General features: G+C 34.9%; 1 protein-coding gene across 13 annotated transcripts in view; it reads left to right on the forward strand.

Annotated features, from left to right (window-relative positions):
- The window catches only part of CEP128 (centrosomal protein 128), a 566,439-nt gene that overhangs the window by 166,578 nt on the left and 379,770 nt on the right, over positions 1-20,091 (forward strand). For all 13 annotated transcript variants that reach the window (XR_008914955.1, XR_008914954.1, XM_056810609.1 and 10 more), the window contains one exon: positions 18,088-18,738. Coding sequence is in view for 11 of the 13 variants with exons in the window: in XM_056810609.1 (XP_056666587.1) it covers positions 18,088-18,738 (651 nt within the window). In the remaining 2 variants the exon portion in view is untranslated. The remainder of the gene's footprint in view (positions 1-18,087; positions 18,739-20,091) is intronic.

Consider the following 20,091-nt stretch of genomic DNA (forward strand, 5'->3'; position numbering starts at 1 on the left):
CAAAATTGTCTCTTTTTTACTAGATAATGCTAGAGCCTGGCTTCGAGTGGTATGATGCTTATTTCTCACTACAACTTCTGAATAATGGGGTTTTGCTCCAGAAGCTATTGCTGCTTCCATGGATTTCAGGTCTGGCATCTCCTGTTCTCTAAGTCTGCAGTGAGAGCAACACTGCTTGCTGTTAGAGTCCAGTCTCCCATAGTTTTTGTTATTATATACTTTTCCCTGATAATATGCATTTTGACCTTTCCCATCTCTCTTATTTTGGCCATGCTCATAGCGATGTTTCATTGGGCAGTTTCTTACTATATGTCCTTGACAAGAATATAAAAAGCAAGTCCTGGTATCTCTTTGTACCCTCTGTTGACTTTGGGGTGTCTGGCTATACTGTGGGGTTTGTCTGTTAAATGTCTTAATTGTAGCCAGGTTCTTAACCTCCTCTCATTCTTTCTGCTTTAACATTTCAGAGGTCTCTTGGAGCTTTTTCTTTAGATCATTCTTTTCTTTTTCTTGATCTCCTTTGTTATCATGAAGATAGGTGGCAGTGTCTCTAAGATCATTAAGTGAGATGGTGTCAAACTTCGGGTAATAATTCCTGAAGAAATCTCTCAAGTGCTTAAGAAATTGTCTCCTCACGTGTGCTTCTCATTCTTTTGAATTAGGGTTAAAACCTAACAGTCCCTCCATTTTTTGTTTTTGTTTTTTTTTAAATAAGGCGATCAATAAATGTGCTTGGGTGTTCATTTTTCTCTTGGGATAACCTGTCAAATTTTCCCCATGCATTGGGTCTTTTTGACAATTGCTTCATTTCATGCAATAGATCCTCATGGCATTTTCTTAGATAAGCCATTGATCTTGGATTAGAAAAATCCAGATCCTCAAAAACTTCTGGCCAGCTCGTGAGTGAAGAATCTTTTCTAGTTTGCTCAATAAAATTTTTAGTTCCTGGGGTGTAAAAAGTTCAGAATTTCTACATCCTCAAAATCTGGTTCATAGAGATGAAATGCTCTCTTTAGTTCTTTAATTGTGGGATGAGGCTCTAATAAAAATTTAGGGGTATGTTTACGTAAAGACTCTAAGTCATGGGTAGTGAATGACTTATGAACCTTTGCATGTAAAATGCCAGAGTTATCAGTGACCTTAGCTTTATCACGCAAAGGCATAATCTTTTGAGCCTTTGATGAATTTGCAAGATTGTTAGCAGATGTATTAATTGGTGCTTGTATGTTATTGGCAAGGTCATTTCCCCCCACTGCACATAATGGTGTCCCATTATTAGTCATCATCCTTATTAATCTGTCCCATCATGTCCCCAGTCTCCTTGTCTTTCCCTTCCCCATGCCTTATGTTCTTTGCATGTAATCCTGGCATATCTCAGTTATAATAGGGATTTGACCAAGCAATGTCTATAATTCATTATTTGTGACTAGAGCATATACAATTTTCTTTGGGAAGATCAGGTTGGCAATAGCTTTGATATTCTTTAAGATGTTAGTTACTACCATGAATACAAAATAGACTTGGGGTATAATTTTCCATAGGTAATTTACATCTAGATAATTCATTGGCAACTGTGTCCATCCCATAGTCATATTGGTTAAAGTCCCCAGAACATAGTCTACCATCCCTGCCACTGTATTATAAATGATACAGTAGCCCTAATAAAAGGCAATTATTTCCAGCACAGAAGATCAAAGTATTAGTTGTAACATGTTTCCCATTAGATCTTCTCTAGGCTGTCACTGCCAAGAGTTAACAGTTAGAAAATGGTTGTTGTCCCCACAAGCTTTGCTTCTAGTTAGATAGGATCCAAGAAGGCTAGATCCTATTCCTGATAGCCCTACTACAGCCTCCCTTTTACAATAGACTCTCTCCCTCAGTATTGTAACTAACCAGAGTGGCAGTTGGTAACAGTCTTGTTCTACCCCCCACAAGGAATCAAGCTGTTTTTGATCCTTTGTGGAAAATGCTAGGCAGAGTCAGTGACAAAGGCTGCTCACCTCAGGAGTTGTAATTGAAATGTTCAGAACTGATAGTTGATGACAGTTGGTGACAGCCACTAAAGGTTTTTTTTTTTTTTAAATAAAATAATAAATGGGGATTTCTAAAATCCGGGGTGCCAACTGTCTTAAAAAAAGATAAAAAAATGGAAGTTCTGTTCCCCAATGGGAAGCTTGTACTTTCAGTATGGAGAGGGGGAAAGAGAGGAGAACCCCCCCTTCTCAAAGTGGGGTTTAGGGGAGATAGCAGATATAATGGGTTGGCTCAGATTAAGGAGAGGGGGTTTGAAAATGTTTCCTCTTCTGCCTTCCCTCCTTAGCTAAAGCTGCTCTACCCAATTCGCTCTTGTCCCTCATGTCCCCCCTCCACTACTCACAACCAAAAGGTCTTCTCTTGATCCATTCACTCACAGTCAGCTTGGGGAACAGATAACTTTTAATGGTAACTTAATCATGTAATACAAAACGAAATAATGGGCAGGGAAGAATGGGAAAAGGAAAGTGGGAAAAGGTGGTCCCGGTCTGTATCTAAACCCTTTTCCTCCCTCCTCGAGTTTGAGGGGATCGGGCCTTGGCACTAAATAAGTAAATAAGTTTGGGTAGGATGGTCATTTTTTATTATCTTAGCTCGTCCTACCCATGAGCAGTTAATGTTTTTCCAATTGTTTAGATCTAGTTTTCATTGTATGGAAAGTGTTTTGTAGTTGTATCAGGGCCCTGAGAGAAATGAGGCCCCTGAGAGAAAGTCAGGTTGACTCACCCCTGGGCAACATAAGCTGAGGTAAAGTCTGCTCAGGTTTCTCTTCAGAAAGTCCCTTCAATTGGGAAGTGTTGGGGGGGGGAAAGATTTCCAGTCACCAGCAGGAAAAGTGGGTAACCCTCAGGAGAAAGTCTTTTTACTACCATCTCTCTTCGGTGTCTCAAGATCGAGAGACTACTCTTCCTTCCGGATTCCACTCCTGGGGCCCCTCCCCCATCAAGGTGATGAATTTCACATATTCTTCAATCTGGCAATTTTTCTCTAGTGCCAGCCTCTGTCACGGTCCCAAAAGCTGGGATCTTTGGGCATATCATAGACTGTCTTGCTGAGGTCCCTTACCCCAAGCCTATTCCACTGATCCTTCTTTCTGTCTCTTAGCCAGTACCATCTTGTTTTGATTACCATTGCTTTATAGTATAGTTTGAGATCTGGGACTGCAAGGTCACCTTCCTTTGCATTTTTTTTTTCATGATTTCCCTGTATATCTTTGATCTTTTGTTCTTCCAAATGAACTTTGTTTTGTTTTTTTCAAATTCTAATTCAGTAAAAAAGTTTTTTGGTACTTCAATGGGAATGGCACTAAATAAGTAAATAAGTTTGGGTAGGATGGTCATTTTTTATTATCTTAGCTCGTCCTACCCATGAGCAGTTAATGTTTTTCCAATTGTTTAGATCTAGTTTTCATTGTATGGAAAGTGTTTTGTAGTTGTATTCATATAGTTCCTGTATTTGTCTCAGCAGATAGATTTCTAAGTATTTTATATTGTTTAGGGTGATTTTAAATGGAATTTCTCTTTCTAATTCTTGCTGTTGAGATGTTGGAGATATATAGAAATGCTGATTACTTATGTGGGTTTATTTTTTATCTTGCAAGTTTGCTAAAGTTGTTGATTATTTCCACTAATTGATTCTCTAGGATTTTTTAAGTAGATCATCATATCTTCTGCAAAGAGTGATAGCTTGGTCTCCTCATTGCCAATTTTAATACCTTCAATTTCTTTTTCTTCTCTAATTGCTACTGCTAGTGTTTCTAGTACAATGTTCAATAATAGAGGTGATAATGGGCATCCTTGTTTCACTCCTGATCTCATTGGGAATGTATCTAGTTTATCTCCTTTGCAGATGATGTTGGTTAATGGTTTTAGATAAATACTGCTTATTATTTTTACAGAAGGACCTTCTATTCCCTATACTTCCTAGTGTTTTCTATAGGAATGCATGTTGTATTTTGTCAGAGACTTTTTTTGAGTCTACTGAGATAACCATGTGATTTTTGTTGGTTTGCTTGTTGATATGGTCAATTATGTGTATCGTTTTCCTAATATTGAACCATCCTTGCATTCCTGGTACAAATCCCACCTGACTATAATAAATAACCCTCATGATGACTTGTTGGAGTCTTTTTGCTAATATTCTCTTTAAGATTTTTGCATATATGTTCATTAAGGAGATTGGTCTATAGTTTTCTTTCTCTATTTTTTTACCTGCCTAGTTTTGGAATCAGTGCCATATTTGTGTCATGAAAGGAATTTGGTAGAACTCCCTGTTTGCTTATTATATCAAATAGTTTGTATAGTATTGGGATCAGTTGTTCTTTGAATGTTTGATAGAATTCACTTGTGAATCCATCAGGCCTGTGAGTTTTTTCTTAGGGAGTTCTCTGATGGCTCATTCAATTTCTTTTTCTGATATCAGATTACTTAAGAATTCTATTTCTTCTTCTATAAATCTAGGCAAATTATATTTTTGTCAATATTCATCCATATCATGTAGATTGCCATATTTGTTGCTATATAATTGGACAAAATAGTTTTTAATGATTGCCTTAATTTCCCCTTCATCGAAGGTGAGGTCTCCCTTATCATCTATGATACTGTTAATTTGCTTTTCTTCTTTCCCTTTTTTTCATTAGATTGATGAATACTTTTTTATCTTGTTTTTTTTTCCAAAATATCAGCTTCTCGTCTCATTTATTAGTTCAATAGTTCTTTCACTTTATATTTTATTAATTTCTCCCTTAATTGTTAGAATATCTAATTTAGTTTTCATCTGGGGATTTTTAATTTGTTCCCTTTCAAGTTTTTTGATTTGCATGTACAGTTCATTGACCTCTGCCCTCCCTAATTTGTTAATATATGAAGTGAAAGGTATAAATTCCCCCTTGAGTACTGCTTTGGCTGTATCCCATAGATTTTGAAAGGATGTCTCATCATTGTCATTTTCTTCAATTAAATTATTAATTGTTTCTATGATTTGTTCTTTAACTAACTGATTTTGGAGAATCAAATTATTTAATTTCCAATTAATTTTTGATTTGCCTCTTCATGTACCCTTACTGATTGTTATTTTTATTGCATTATGATCTGAAAAGATTGCATTTATCATTTCTGCTTTTCTGCATTTGTTTGACATGTTTTTATGTCCTAATACATGGTCAATCTTTGTGAATGTACTATGTGCTGATGAAATGAAGGTTTATTCCTTTTTGTTGCTATTTATTTTTCTCTACATATCTACTAACTCTAAGTTTTCTAAGATTTCATTCACATCTCTTACCTCCTTCTTATTTATTTTTTGATTTGATTTATCTAAATTTGATAGTGGTAAGTTCAGGTCTCCCACTAGTATAGTTTTACTATCTATTTCCTTCTTTACTCCACTAGTTTCTCCTTTAGAAATTTGGATGCTATATCATTTGGTGCATACCTGTTGATTACTGATATATCCTTGTGTATACTGCCTTTTATCAGGATGTAGTTAGCTTCACTATCCCTTTTAATCAGATCTGTTTTTACTTTGGCTTTGTCAGATATCATGATTGCAATTTCTGCCTTCTTTCTATCAGTTGAGGTCCAATAGGTTTTGTTCTAATCTTTAATTCTATCCTTATAAGTGTCTACCTGCCTCATATGTGTTTCTTGTAGACAACTTATGGTAGGATTTTGGTTTCTAATCCATTTCCTTATTTGTTTTTGTTTTATGGGTGATTTCATCTCATTCATGTTCAAAGTTATGATTGCCACTTGTGTATTCCCCAGCATTTTGATATCCTATCCTAGTTCTGTCCTTTCTTCTTTTACTATATCTTTTCAAACCAGTGGTTTCCTTTCAATTGGCCCCCTTATTCCCCACCCTTAATATGCTTCTCTTTCTTTCCCCTCTCTTTTTTTTACTAATTATTTTTTTAGGGTCTATTATGTCCCCTTCTCCCTCTCTTTCCCTCCCTTTTTGTATTCCCCACTTCCCTACCCCTCTTAGTTTTCCTTTCTCATTTTCTCTGTGGTGTAAGATAGAATTTAATATCCCAATGTATCTAGATGCTCTTCCCTCTCAGAATTGATTTCACTGAGTGTAAGGTTTAAGTATTACCTATTAGCACTCTCTTCCTCTCCTTCTTATAAGGGTATTCTTCCCCTCCCCTTCCATGTATATCTTTGTGTGATAAAGAGTATCCTATTTATTTTCTGTCTTTAAGCATCTCTTGGTGCCGTCTTCTATTCCTCGCCTCCCTTTTTCTTTTTTTGCATATCATCTTATACCACTTATTACCCCAATCTCTTCCTGTAGATGATTCTTCTAATTACTATAATAGTAAATATAATTTTTGAGAGTTAAAAATAACATTTCCCCCATAATTTGATCTTATTGAAGCCCTTAAATTATAAAGTTTGAATAAAAAACATTTTTTCCCCTTTTCCCTCTTTTCCTTATTTACCTTTTCATGTTTCTCTTGATCTTTGTGTTTGGATATCAACCTTTCTACTTAGTTCTGGTCTTTTCATTACAAATACTTGGAAATCTGTTTTTTTTTTTTAATGCCCATACTTTCCCCTGGAAATATATAGTCATTTTTGATGGATTGGTGATCCTTGGTTGAAGACCCAAATTCTCTTGCCTTTTTGAATATCATATTCCAAGCCTTGCATTCCTTTAGTGAGGAAGCTGCCAGATCTTGTGTAATCCTGATTGGTGGTCCTTGATATCTGAATTGTCTGTTTTTGGTTTCTTGTAAAATTTTCTCCATATCTTGGAAGCTCTGGAATTTGGCAATTACATTCCTGGGAGTTTTCTTTTGAGGATTTAGCGTAGAGGGTGTTCTATGTACTCTTTCAATGTCTATTTTGCCCCCTTCTTCATGAACATCAGGGAAATTTTCTTGGATAATTTATTAGTATGATGTCAAGATTTCTGTTTCTTTATGGGTTTTCAGGTAGACTAATGATTCTCACATTGTATCTTCGTGATTGGTTTTCCTGATCTGTCATCTTGTCAGTGAGATATTTTATGTTTTCTTCTATTTTGTCCATCATTTGGCTTTGCTTTATTAATTCTTGCTGTTTTGCAAGATCATTGGCTTCCAGTTGCCTAATTCTGATCTTTACAGACTGGTTTTCCTTTTCGGTTTGGTCTATCTTGCTTTTCGTGGCTTCCAGCTGTTTCTCCAGTTGGGAGTTCTTGTCCTTACAATGTTATTTTCTCTTTGAACTATTTTCCACTTTTTTTCCCCCCAAAAGCTTCCATCTTTTTGATAAGCTCCAATTTAAATTCTTCAAGGAATTGTGAACAATTTTCATTTTGGGGGGGGAAGGTTTTGGTGCATTTATTTGTATTTTCTCTTCTATTTACTTTGTAGCCTGGGTTTTTCCTCCATAAAAATTATCCAGGGTCAACTCCTTCTTGTTTTTCTTGGTGTTGGGAAGTTGTTGTTCCTGGGTAGTGTTTGCCATCACTATGGTGGTTTTTCTTTCCCTTTCAAGTCAGAAATCTGAGTGAGATTGGCAGGCTCTTTGTGTATGGAGCTAAGGAGCAAAGATTTTGCCTGAGGACAGCTCTTGAATCTCTGCAGCTTCACTGTTTGCTGCCCTTCTCTGTGCTATCTCCCTGCAGGTGCCCTCAGTCTGTGCTCTTCAGCCTGCTGGGATTTCAGGTCTAGGTGCTCTCAGGGGTAGGTCTTTGGTGGTCTTATTCAGCTGCCTAGGACCCAGAGGTACCCCTCACTTGCTCTAGAGTTGCCCTTTGCTCACTGACTAATTGTAGCATGAGCTGACTCTGACTCTGGCTGCCCAGGGTCACACAGCTAGAAAGTGGCTGAGGCCAGTTTTGAATCTAGGACCTCCCGTCTCTAGGCCTGACTCTCAATCCACTGAGCTACCCAGCTGCCCCCTATGATAGTAACTTTCAAAGGGCAAAAAGAAGAGAAGGGTAGGATTCAATGGACTAGTGTACTTTAGGGGAATTTAGCTCAACAGAATGGCAGATCCTCAATACTAAAGTGCTGAAGCACAGGCAGAAATTATTTCAGTGAGGAAGGAAAAAAAAATGAGCTTTATAAAGCACTGGAACTTCTTGGCTATCTCATTGTTAAAAAGAGATCACAGAATGTCAGCATTGGAACAGACCTCAATGGCAATCTAAGTCTACCCTTAGAAAGGAATCCCTTTGGCATTGTTTCTAACAAATTCTTTTGAAGAAATTTCATTAGGGGGAACTCACTTCCTCCAGGACCAGCCTGTTCTACTTTGGGATAGCTCTCCTTGTTGAAAGCTTTTTCTTGACATCTAGCCTAAATTTGCCTCTTTTGAAACTTTCACCCTTTGCCCTAATTGTCTGCCACATGGCAATCTTCAGATGCTTTAAGATAGTTATTGTGCAGCAGTTCTAGGTCTTTCACTATCTTGTTTGTCCTCTGCTCACTGGCTAGCTGATCAGTGTCTTTCCTGAAAAGTGGTCCCTAAAACTGAACACAAATTCTGCTAAATAAATGTTGCAGAGTTCTATTCTGCTATAAAAAAATAAAGAAATTGATTTCAGAGAGACATGGAAATACTTTTAGGAAATGATGTAGAGTAAATTAAGTAGTTTGAGAAGGACAAATCCATGCTCTTCCTCCTATGTTATAAAAACAAAGAATATTAAGGGCTTTTTATAAGATTTTGAAGAATGAAATGAATGGAACTGAATATTTTTATTCAGTAATAATACTGAAGACAAACATCTTTGAAAGGTGTAAGAACATTGAACAATACAGTGACCATCCAAGATTCCAGCAGATGTTGGTGAAGCATACTGTCCACCTCCTGATAAGAGAGGTGATTGGTTTAAGATGCAGAATGAAATGCAGGTATTTTTTTTTTTATGCAGCCAAAATAGGAACATGCTTTCCTTTACTGAATAATTGTAACAAAAAGTTTGATTAGGAGCAATGAGGTGGCTCACTGCCCTGGAGGCAGGACGTCTCAGGTTCAAATGAAGCTTCAGACATTTCTTAGTTGAGGGAACCTGCACAAGTCACTTAATCATAATTTCTTAGCCCATTTTCTCTTCTGTTTTGAAAGTAATATCAATTCTAAAAGTGAAGATAAAACAAAATAGATAAAAAACCAAGGAATTTTCTTTTTTCTCCTGATAGTTTGGAGGTAGTGAGGAGAGAAAAGAGATTTTATTTTAGCTACCAAATAAAAGAAAATAAAAAACAAAACTGGGGGTAGGTGCTACGGGTTCATAATATTGCCTTTACTTTCAGATCAGTTCTTTGTATTGTTTGTTTTGCTTAATTATATTCCTTTGTTAGGACAGCTCACCCACAGATGTAGGCAATTTGTAAATTTCTCCAGTGTTAAAAATAAAAGACTAATAAAAGTTAAAAAAAAATTAAAAATGAGTATAGCGGGACTATTGCTTTTCTTATAGCTAACCCTCTCTCTTTAAAAGCACTTAAAATATAATTTATTTTATGTTACTTTCATTTATCATTATCTCCTTCATTTCTCCCTTTCCTGGAGAATCATCCCTTATAAAAAGAATAAATGAGGTGAAAGAAAATCTTCAGTTCGTCAAAACTAACCAATACATCAGCCAGATTTGAAGGCATGTACAGTGTTCAATGTCCATAGTTTCCTTCCTGTACAAATATGGGAGTGAGGATGATGGCTCTTGTAATGAGCTTTTCTGTCTTATTCTGCTGATCCATTGAGTTTTATTCTCATTAAAACTCCCAGCTCTTTTTTCCTCCTAGAAATTTCCTGTCTAATTATGTCTACCCCATCTTTTATTTAGGAAATCTATTTTTTAAAACCTAAGTATGCATGTTATCATACTATATTCAGATAAGTCTAGAAATCTTTTGGGGTCTCAATTGTCTGTCATCCTGCATATTAACTATCCATCTCAACTGTATGGCATATGCAAATTTGATAAATACATTGTGAACACTTTAAACTAAGTCATTGATAAAAATATTACAGAGAGAAGGGCCATCATAAGTTTACATCAAACTAGCAACAACTACTTTTTGAGACCAATCAATTAATTTTGAATTTATCTAATCATATCATCTATTTGGTCCATGAAAATAGTATGAAGTATTTTTTTTATCAAATTCTTTGCTAAAATTTAGGGAAACTATTCCTGTAGCAATTCTGTAGTCTACTAATTAAGTAACCTGGAATGGTTCAATCAATATCCTAGTTAATTTATCATTACAAGTTTTAATTCACGCAGGGTACTAAAAGCTTAGACCATTGATACAGCTTCCTGCAGCCCTAAATTCCTTTAAATTTTTTTGACATTTATTATTTATATATTTTTTAGTTAGATGTAAAATTATTTTTGACTTTTTTTCTGATATTTTAGTATTTGGATTTTTTCTTACCCTCCTGCCTCTCAAGGCTTTAAATAGTCTAATATAGATTATACAAGTGCTCTCATGCAATACATATTGGCCATGTCTTGATAGATGACACATATCACACAATACAATAAAAAAAACTCATGAAGGAAATAAAATAAAAGATATGTTAGTGGTAAAATTAGGGTTGTTGATTGAATATATTATATTAGTGGTTGCCAGGGATGTAAATTCACTCCCAATAAACTACTCAGGTCAGTTTGGGATTTTTATGATGGTTTAATTACAATATAAGGAAGAAATTAAGAAGAAGGAGTAGAAAGTAAGGGTAGGAGATTTTATCCAGCCTGGAGTAAGTCAAAGGGAGTTCAGAGGCCTCAGCAAAGGGGCCTTCTCAGAAGATTAAATCTAGCTTGGCTTCTAGCCACGACGCCTCCTCTGAGATGAGGGGTCTCCTAGGAGAATAGTGCTTTTCAGGAGGTCAAGGAAAAGAGGAATCAGCCTTGGTTTACTCACTAAGGTCGCTCATGAAAGACACCTCACCTAAACCACACTATAGAGCCAAATGACTCAAGCATGCCAAAACACTGCCCAGGGCTCCCAATGCCACTGAGAGAGGGATCACAGGAAGTGATGCGAAATATATAGGCAGTTCTTTACATAACTTCCAATGTCTCACATGTACCAATGATGGCTTAAGCTTGGCTTAGGACAGCCCAGGGGGTCAGTCAGTTGTTTCTGATTTATCACTTGCTAGCACATGCCAGTCATAGGCCATCCTCCTCTACAGTTAATTCTTAAGTTGGGGTGTATGTATTCCAGATTGCTAGAATTCTAAAGACTAAGCAGGGTGGACTAAATCTAAAGTTCACAATTTCCTCTGATGATGATTGGGAGACTAGTCTCCCCCAATTGGTCACTAAACATAGTCATCTTGTACCTCTAAATTTTCTAACTGCAGGTGCATACAAAATTTCACCTTCTAAGAGGAAATTAAAATAGTTAGAGATAAGAGGGGAATAGAAGAGAGAAAGAAAAACCAATGTTTTACTTGGCGCATTGACAAAAACCAATTAAGAGGCCGTCCCCTTTTGGCTAATACTCAATAAATTCTAGTGGTTCCTTATTGCTCTAGGATCCAATTCAAAGTATTATGCCATTCAAAGCCCTCCATAAGCTGGCCCCCTACTTCTTTTCTGGTCTTATTCTCTACTCCCTAAGGGAGTATTACATATTCTTCAGTGCAGTGATACTGGCCTCCTGGCTATTCCACAAACAAGGCCCTCCATCTCTCGGCTCTGGACATTTTCTCAGGCTGTCCTGTGTGCTTAGAATGTGCTTCTACTCATACTTTACCCACCGACCTCCATGGCTTCCTTTAAATCCCAACTAAAATTCTATATTTGGAATTCCCTCACTGAAAATCTTCCCAAACCCCTCTTCATTCTATTGCCTTCCCTCAGTTTAATTGTTTCACATTTAGCTTGTATACATCTTACTCTGTATATATTTGTTTGCAGTTGTCATCTCTTATTAGTATAAGTTCCCTGGAGGTATGGACTATCCTTTGCCTCTTTTTGAATCCATACCCCTATTAGTGCAGATACTGGAACATTTTAGGTGTTTAATAAATGTTTATTGATTATCTTGTTAAATTAGAGACAGAGGTGAATTAATGTATACCTCTATCATGTCCTGAAGATAATAAATGATGTAAGCTGTCATTGGTTTAATTTGCATACTTTTTGTGGGTGGGGATGGTGATAATAGCGATTTCCAAGCCCATCAGTGCCTTCTCTAGGGACTGGAATTAGGGGATTGTCTAAAAAATGTTGGAGGAACATGGACTTGGTTAAAATTTTTTGTTACAAGGCACTTGGAGGCTCTTCAAGGGCAATTCTTGATCCTCCTCAGGAGTTCACAGAGCTTTCTAGAATTGTAAATATGGACAAATGTGCCAGTTAGTTGAGTAGAGGACCAGAGACTACTAATCTGGAGTAATACTGAGGTTGCTGGCTTGAGTCTAGATGTGAAGTGATACCCATAATTAGCAGGCTACCTAGTAGCATCTTGGGTAGTGTTAGATGTGTGGAATCACAAAGACCTGAGCTTAAATTCTCTCTAAGATACTCACTAGGTGTTAAACCTAGGTAAGTCACTTAACTTTGATTTATAATCAGACGCTTCATCTGAAAAATGAGAGAGATGGACTTGATGGTCTTTAATGTCCCTTCTGTCTGCCTCAGTTTCCTCATGTATAGAATGGGTTAATAATAGTAACTACCACTCAGAAGTGTTGTAAGGATAACATTAGATCATATTTGTAAAGTACTCTATAAACCTTACAAAACTAAATAAATATCTTCTTTCTCATCATTGCCCCCCTTAATCCCCCTCATCCTTCTCCTCTTTATTCTCCTTCTCCATCTCCTTCTTTCTTCTCCTCCTCCTTCCTTTCCTGCCTCCTTCTCAATTTTGGAGTGATCTCATATAAGTAACAAAAAAGTAATTTCATTTTTGAGGTAGTATTCATTTCTTGCCATGTTCCATATCTTAGGAAACTTTTCTGGGAGAACGTGATTGTGGCTTCTAGATATAAAATTTCTAAGTAATCTACAATTATTTTTCTTTTCTCTATTCTTTAACCCTGATTCATATTGTTTCATTTTACCTGCTTATTTCCACCTTCAACCTTTTTCTTAAAGTTTTTGTGTATTAAAATGAATGGTGATTTAATTTGGTATGTCTTATTTGATGCTTTGTAGAATTTCCCTATTTCTTTTTCCTCTGCAAAGATAGAAGTCAGTGCATAATGGAATTACTTTCTTTTTTTGCAAATAGATATTGTGCCTACTGGCATACAAGATGACTGGCATGCAACTATTGCATGAAATGAGGTTTCTGGTTACCTTTTGGTGAAAGATTACAAAAACCTAATAATTCTTCCAGCCCTTTTATTTGCCTGTGAGACATCCTTCCATTTAGATTCAATTTCTTTCTCTTTTCTGGTTTCATTTAATGTGAGAATTACAAAATAGATACAGTTCTTTTCTACAAATTCCACTGTTCTGTAGTTCTATAGGTTTGAAATTTGATCCTATTCCTGGCAAACTGGAGAACATATTGTTGGGATGCATAAATTATTGGAAAAAGAAGCAACGGTCAATAAAAATCAGCTTTGTTAAGAACAAGAAATGTTGTTCTTTTCTACTTTCCCCACTACATTTCTCTTGGTGTCTATGTTGTTTTATTCCTTTATATATGTTTTGTTATTAATTTCTTAATCCTATTGGTAATTTGATCAGTATAACATAAGATTTTGGGGTTAACTTAAGTTATATGATTAGTTTTACAATGTTGGTATAATTTAGCCTTGAACAATAATTCTCTGGGGAATATTTCAGTTTGGTTAATTTTATTTTCTATTGATTATAAAGATTAAATTGAATCTCTCCACTGATTATGAAGATTAAATGAACTCCCCTGCCCATTTTTAGATTTAATCACCAAAGGTGTAAACACTTGGGTGGGGAAGGTCTGTGACCCACTTGTGCGATAGTGGGTGACGAATCAGAATTGACTGACTGCCCCTTGGGCAGTCCTAAGCAAGACTTTAGACTATGATTTGTTCACGTGAAAAGTGAAGGAAGGCACAGGAAGTGATGCAAAAGAAAGTGTCTTTAAAAGGGAATTACAACTTCCTATGGGAGAGATTCCTCTGAGAATCATCTGAGATTTTTAGAGAGATGGCACCTTCTTCTGGAGTTATGATTTTGAGTTGAAGGCTGGTGAAGATCTGCTGATTAGTCCTGAGACCTTTCCTGGTGAGATTGTTCTTAAATCTCTCCCTTTGGACTGACACATGGTGAGTAAAAAGAGCTGACTTCTTTCCTTCTGAAGAGACTAGCCTTAGGAGAGACCTGTCCTCTTGAGAGAGACTTCCTGCATCCCCAGGTCCTTGGCTCAAAGCTGAAGCCTCTCCAGGAAGGACTAAACTTCCCTGCCTGGGTTGAGCCAGGGGTCAGAGCAAAATACTTTATGTTTAGTCTAGATATCTTATCCTATCCTCTCTCTCATTTCCTTACCTTCACTCACTCTCTATTTTGTAAATAAATTTTTAAATAAATCACTTTGGAATTTCATAAAATTCATGTTGACCCTATTTTAAAGAATCTAGTCCAGACTTTTATAAAATAAAACCAACCCTTTTGTACATCCTTACATTGTGTTGTGTCAGATTATTGCCAAAATATTGATGACTTTTGTTGTAATTTAAAATGAAATTTCTCTCTTCATTGTTTCCTTTTGGTTTTTATTAGTTGTATTCAGAACTTATGAAATTCTTCTGAATTTCTTTTATATCATTACTTTTTTGGAGCTGTTAATTATCTTAGTTATTGATTCTCTAGGGTTTTCTTTGGAAATCATCAAATCCACAGTGATAATTTTTTTCTCTGCTTATATATCATTAATATTTGTGCCTAATATTTCTCATAATGTCAAATATTAATAACATTAATGGCATCTTTGCTTTATTTCTAATGCAATTGAGAATTTTTCTGTTGTTTTTCCATTATAATAATTTCTAGCTTTTACTTTTAGATAAGCACTTTTTAGTGTACCCAAAATGTTTTATTGATTAGATAAGTACTTTTGATCATTAAACATTAAAAAATATTTTACTTTATATGCTTTTAGAGTTTCTTAAAATATAAACAAATACTAAATTTTCGTCTATGGCATTTTTTACATCTATTGACATAATCATGATTTTTGTTATTGTACTCTTAATATGACTATGATGCTAAATGTTTTTATACTATTTAATTTTTTTGAACTCTCATTTCTTTTATTTGTTATATCTTATTGATATATCTATGTTCATTATAAATAATTTTAATGATGTCGGTATAACAAACAGTATTTTTATTTTACTATATTTCTATGGGTATGAATTTCTCTGCTTCAAACTCCCTAGGTTGAGTATCAAAACTATTTTTCTAAAGAAGGAATTTGGTATTGAGTCCTTTCTTCCCCTATTTTCAAGATTATAGTTGATACTTGGCCTTCATACATTTAACTTTTGTGTCTTCCAACATTTGCTTAATTTTATTAGTAAGCTTATTTTCATTTTCAGATTGACAACCAAATGGCTATGAGCAATAGAAAAAAATGAAAGGAGAAATACTTATGAATTTGTGGAGTCACTGTACCCTCTTCTATGCTCCCATACTCTTGAGACCCTTAAGAATTTCAAATGGTACACATAGCAGATGCTAGTGTGTCCTTAACAATCTCCAATGCTATCTGTGGGACAATATTAGAGGTTATGTTGAGATGTCGCCAGTCTTGATATCTTCTAGTCTTGGTGTCTTTCAACAGCAGTGATTAAATTCTCAGCAACTTCTCCTTTGGTTTTTAGAAGGCAGCCAATGTAGAGAGATTAAAAGAAGTATAGTATATAGCACCACTCCTCATATTACAGTGGAAGCTAAAATCCAGGTTGAAAAATGTTTTAGTTTTAAGAATTTTATTTGCTGTACAGAATTAATGGTGCTATAGATTTCATATGTTTTAAAAATGAATATTGTACAAAATAATTCTTAAAAATTGAGATGTTGGCACAAAAGGACAGAGAAATCTGGAGAATTACTAGTAAGAAAAATGTTTTGCATGTTATTAATTTTATTTTGTGTACTGTATTTTGTGAGTTATTTTATGGTCACTATGTTAGAAAAGTGCATATTATCAGAATTAATATTTTACTTATAAAGAATTGTATGTAGAAAAGTATATTTTAAGGAATTTCTAGCAAAATATTTTAGTGTTTTGTGATTGTGGGAACCAAACTCCCCTATTTCCCATAGGTTAAATATATCCGCATTTGCATTTTTTACATATGTGCTCTGTCCTAGGAAAGTTATCCCTGCAAAAATTGAGTATTAACTGTTTTTTATAGTTTATATTACAAGGAAATTATTTCTTCTTCTAGTGTGTGATTTACTATTCAACTTTAAATTTATCTTTCCCAGACTTTTTTTCTTTGAGAATTCATTTATGTTTTGTTCAGTTTCTCTTTGTAGGACTAGGTTTTTCCCTATTATCTAATACTTGTTTTATTAATTTGTGTATTTTATGTTTTTGTGGGCATTCCTCCATTAAATTTAAGTTAGCAATTACATTAACATAGAATTTGAATTGGTAGAGTACCTGAATACTGTAATAGTCCTGGCTTGAGGAGGTGAGAGCCTGCATCACATGGGGCAGAGGGGTGGCAATATCAGAGGAGAAAAAGTGTATTCAAGATGTTACCAAGGTGAAATCTGTAGGCTTCGACAATAGATTGGATATGTAGGATGAGAGAGGACAAGGAGGTGAGGATAACACCTAGGTTTCAAGATTGTAGTAATGGGAGGATACTGATACCCTTAACAGAAACAGGGTAGGTTGAGGATTTGGCGGATGAACTGAAAATGGTTAACCTGGAAAAGAAGACTTAATAGGAAGTCTGCTTCCTTTTCTTTCAGTTTTTTGAAGCACTATCATGTTGAAGAAGGATTAAATTTACTATCTTTGGTGCCAAAGAAAAAGAAAAAAAAAAACTAGAGACATCTGTAGAAGGCAGCTTTTAGCTTACTGTAAGGCACAGTTTCCCAGTAACTGAAAAGAACTTTGGAAAGTTTGGTCCTGTCTCCTTGGAGGTCTTCAAATAGCTGCTGGATGACAACATATCTACAGGGAATTCTTTGTCACATATGGATTATACTCTAAGGTGTCAGAGGTTCTTTATAGTTTATAAATTATTTAATTCCACCACCCTCTATAATGATTAGGCTTTAAAAAATATTTTTTTCCATAACAAATCTTCCTACTCAGTGTTGTTGGAAAATATTTTGGCAAAATACAATACCCATTCCATATTAAAAACATTGGAGAATGTTGGAATAAATGGAACATTCCTCAAAATGATAGTGTCTAACTAAAACCATTAGCAAGCCATTATCACCACTACTATTGAATATTGTACTAGAATTGATAACTATAGCAATAAGAGAAAAAGAAATTGAAGGAATTAGAATAGGCAATATCAATATTTGCAAATGATATGATGATATATTTATAGAATCCTAGAGGATCACCCAAAAAAACTAATTAAAACAGTTAACTTTGGCAAAGTTGCAAGATATAAAATAAGCCCATATAAATCTATCAATATTTCTCTATACTACCAATAAAGCCCAACAACAAGAGATTGAAAAGAAATTCCATTTAGAATAATGATATACAATCTAAAATATTTGGGAGTCTACCTGCCAAAACAAACCCAGAAACTATATGGTCACAGCTATGAAACACATTTTATACAGAGTTAGATCTAAATAGTCAGGAAAGCATTAATTGCTTATATGTAGGTTTAGCCAATATAATAAAAGTGACAAATCTAACTAGATTAATTTACTTATCAGTGCTATATCAATCAGGCTACCTAAAAATTATTTCATAGAAGTAGAAAGAATAACAAAATTCATTTGGAAGAACAAAAGACCTAGAAAATAAAGGGAATTAATAAAAAAATATAAAGGAAGATGACTTAGCTGTACTAGATCCCAAACTATATTATAAAGCAGTTAGAAATCAGAGTATATTAAAAGTTTTTGAAAACAAAATTTCTGATTTTTTTCATTGTTTTCATATGATAGATGCTGAAAGAAAAAGATGACTTGAAGGTTCAGCTTCACTTAGCATCATGTCGGAATGAAAATCTTCGACAGGAGCTGAATGATGTCATAACCAAGCGTGCTGATCAAGAAGAGGAGCTTCATTCTAAGGAAAGGAAACTTAATGACTCTAAGTGTCGGCAAAAGGACCTGGAGCAGGAAATTAGGACCCTTAAAGACTCTGTACATCAGCTAGAAAATGAATTACAAAGGCACATTAGGTTACATGGCCAGATAACCACCGCAAAAGATTATCTAGAGGAGGAAGTTGCTGATATAAAAATGGCCCGTGAAAAAGAAAAGGAAAAACTCTCTAAATTCGAAGAGACCATCAAAAACCTCAGTGCAGCTCGAGAAGAACTTGTTAACAAAGTGGCTGAAGAAGAACGGGCCAAGAAGGAGGCCCTTAAGAAACTTTCTGATCTCAAGAAAATGGAAGGATCTAGCAAGGAGGAAATGAGTACAGTAATCAGGCAATTAAAACTAGAAAGAGATGTTCACCAGAGAGAGCTGGAAGATGTCCGGACAGAACTGAAGAACTTGACAGCGAAGCACGAACGCACTATTCAAGAGATAAAGCTGCAATTTAAACAAGAACAGTGTGAAATTGAGAGCCATGTTAGGTCCCTGAAGGTACTTGTGCAAAATTGGCATGATGATTCTAATAGGATTTTTTTTTTCTAGCAGGTCATGAAGTTAATAAAGTATAAACTTTTAGAGATCATTCATTTTCTATTCTAAGCACTAAAGAAAAAAAAGATAAAATTAACAGTAAAGAGGACTTATTCCTGTCTTTTCAGCTAGAGTTAAAAAAGAAACTATAGTACCTTACCAGGAATATCTTATGCAGAATATAGAAAACCCTAAAAATGATATTTAGCTGTTTCAGGAATTTAGGAAATGTAGGTGTCAGTAAGAGTTGGAAACTAAAATGTGTCCTCATTCAACATTTATGTCTTCTTAAATGACAAATGTCCAAGATTTGTCATGTCCATAGTCTCTATCTCTGTATTCTTTATTAGTGTAGTAATAACCATAAGAAAATAGCTTATAAGCTTTGAGGAAGAAATAACCAGAACCATCTCATTTTGAGTTTTGTCTTTCAAAATGTTGCTGGGTAAATGCTTTGTTGTGGGACTGTCATCGCAGTGATAGAAATATTTGTAAAGGACAACAACAATATTATTATTGACATATTGGAGAGCCATTTCAAAGCATGAATCTCATTATGATGATAAATTTTCATAAGTTATTTTTAATTGCTCCTTTCCTCCTTTTACGAAACAGGGTTTTTTTTTTGAAAGGCAATGTATTGTATGTGCAATTCAAGTTTAAATGCATACAAAAGTCTAGAGAAACACCTCAGCATATTCCACAATGTGATGATTCAAGAGGAAGCTATCTTATAAATGAGGAATTGAATGAGTTTGGAAAAAAATCATCAGACTCAAAAATTGAGCCACCAGTATAGATATTTATGAGGAGTTAGGAACTCTGAAAAGTTTTCTTAATTCTGAACTCAAGCTTGTATTTGAGTGAGCTCTGTTACATATTATGTTCAATATGAAAAATTCACTATAATATAAATATGCTAAAATAAACATAAAATCATCCAAGCTAGTTCTCTGAGACAAAAACCTTATGAAATTAAGAACTATCATTTAAAATTCATAGTTGGAACCCAGAGAGTTTGACCTTGATTTTGTAATCTACTTGATTATTTAATAATTACTTGTTATCTCCCTTCTTGAAATTCTGCGGATTCATGTGGAATGAAAGGATAGTAAAATATTTTGGAATTTCATATAAGTGAGAAATTATCCATATGGAAATCATTGTAACTTGAAAGTAGTTGGTATTCCTGTCATGATCTTCACAAGGGTTTTTGAAGTGGAAAGACTGGAACTTGAGGACATGGTACATCTAGTCCAGAATATCTAATTGAATCAGTCACAAAACTAAAATTGAACCAGAGTGAGAATTTAC

Source organism: Monodelphis domestica, chromosome 1, assembly GCF_027887165.1.
Source record: "Monodelphis domestica isolate mMonDom1 chromosome 1, mMonDom1.pri, whole genome shotgun sequence".
Taxonomy (NCBI): domain Eukaryota; kingdom Metazoa; phylum Chordata; class Mammalia; order Didelphimorphia; family Didelphidae; genus Monodelphis; species Monodelphis domestica.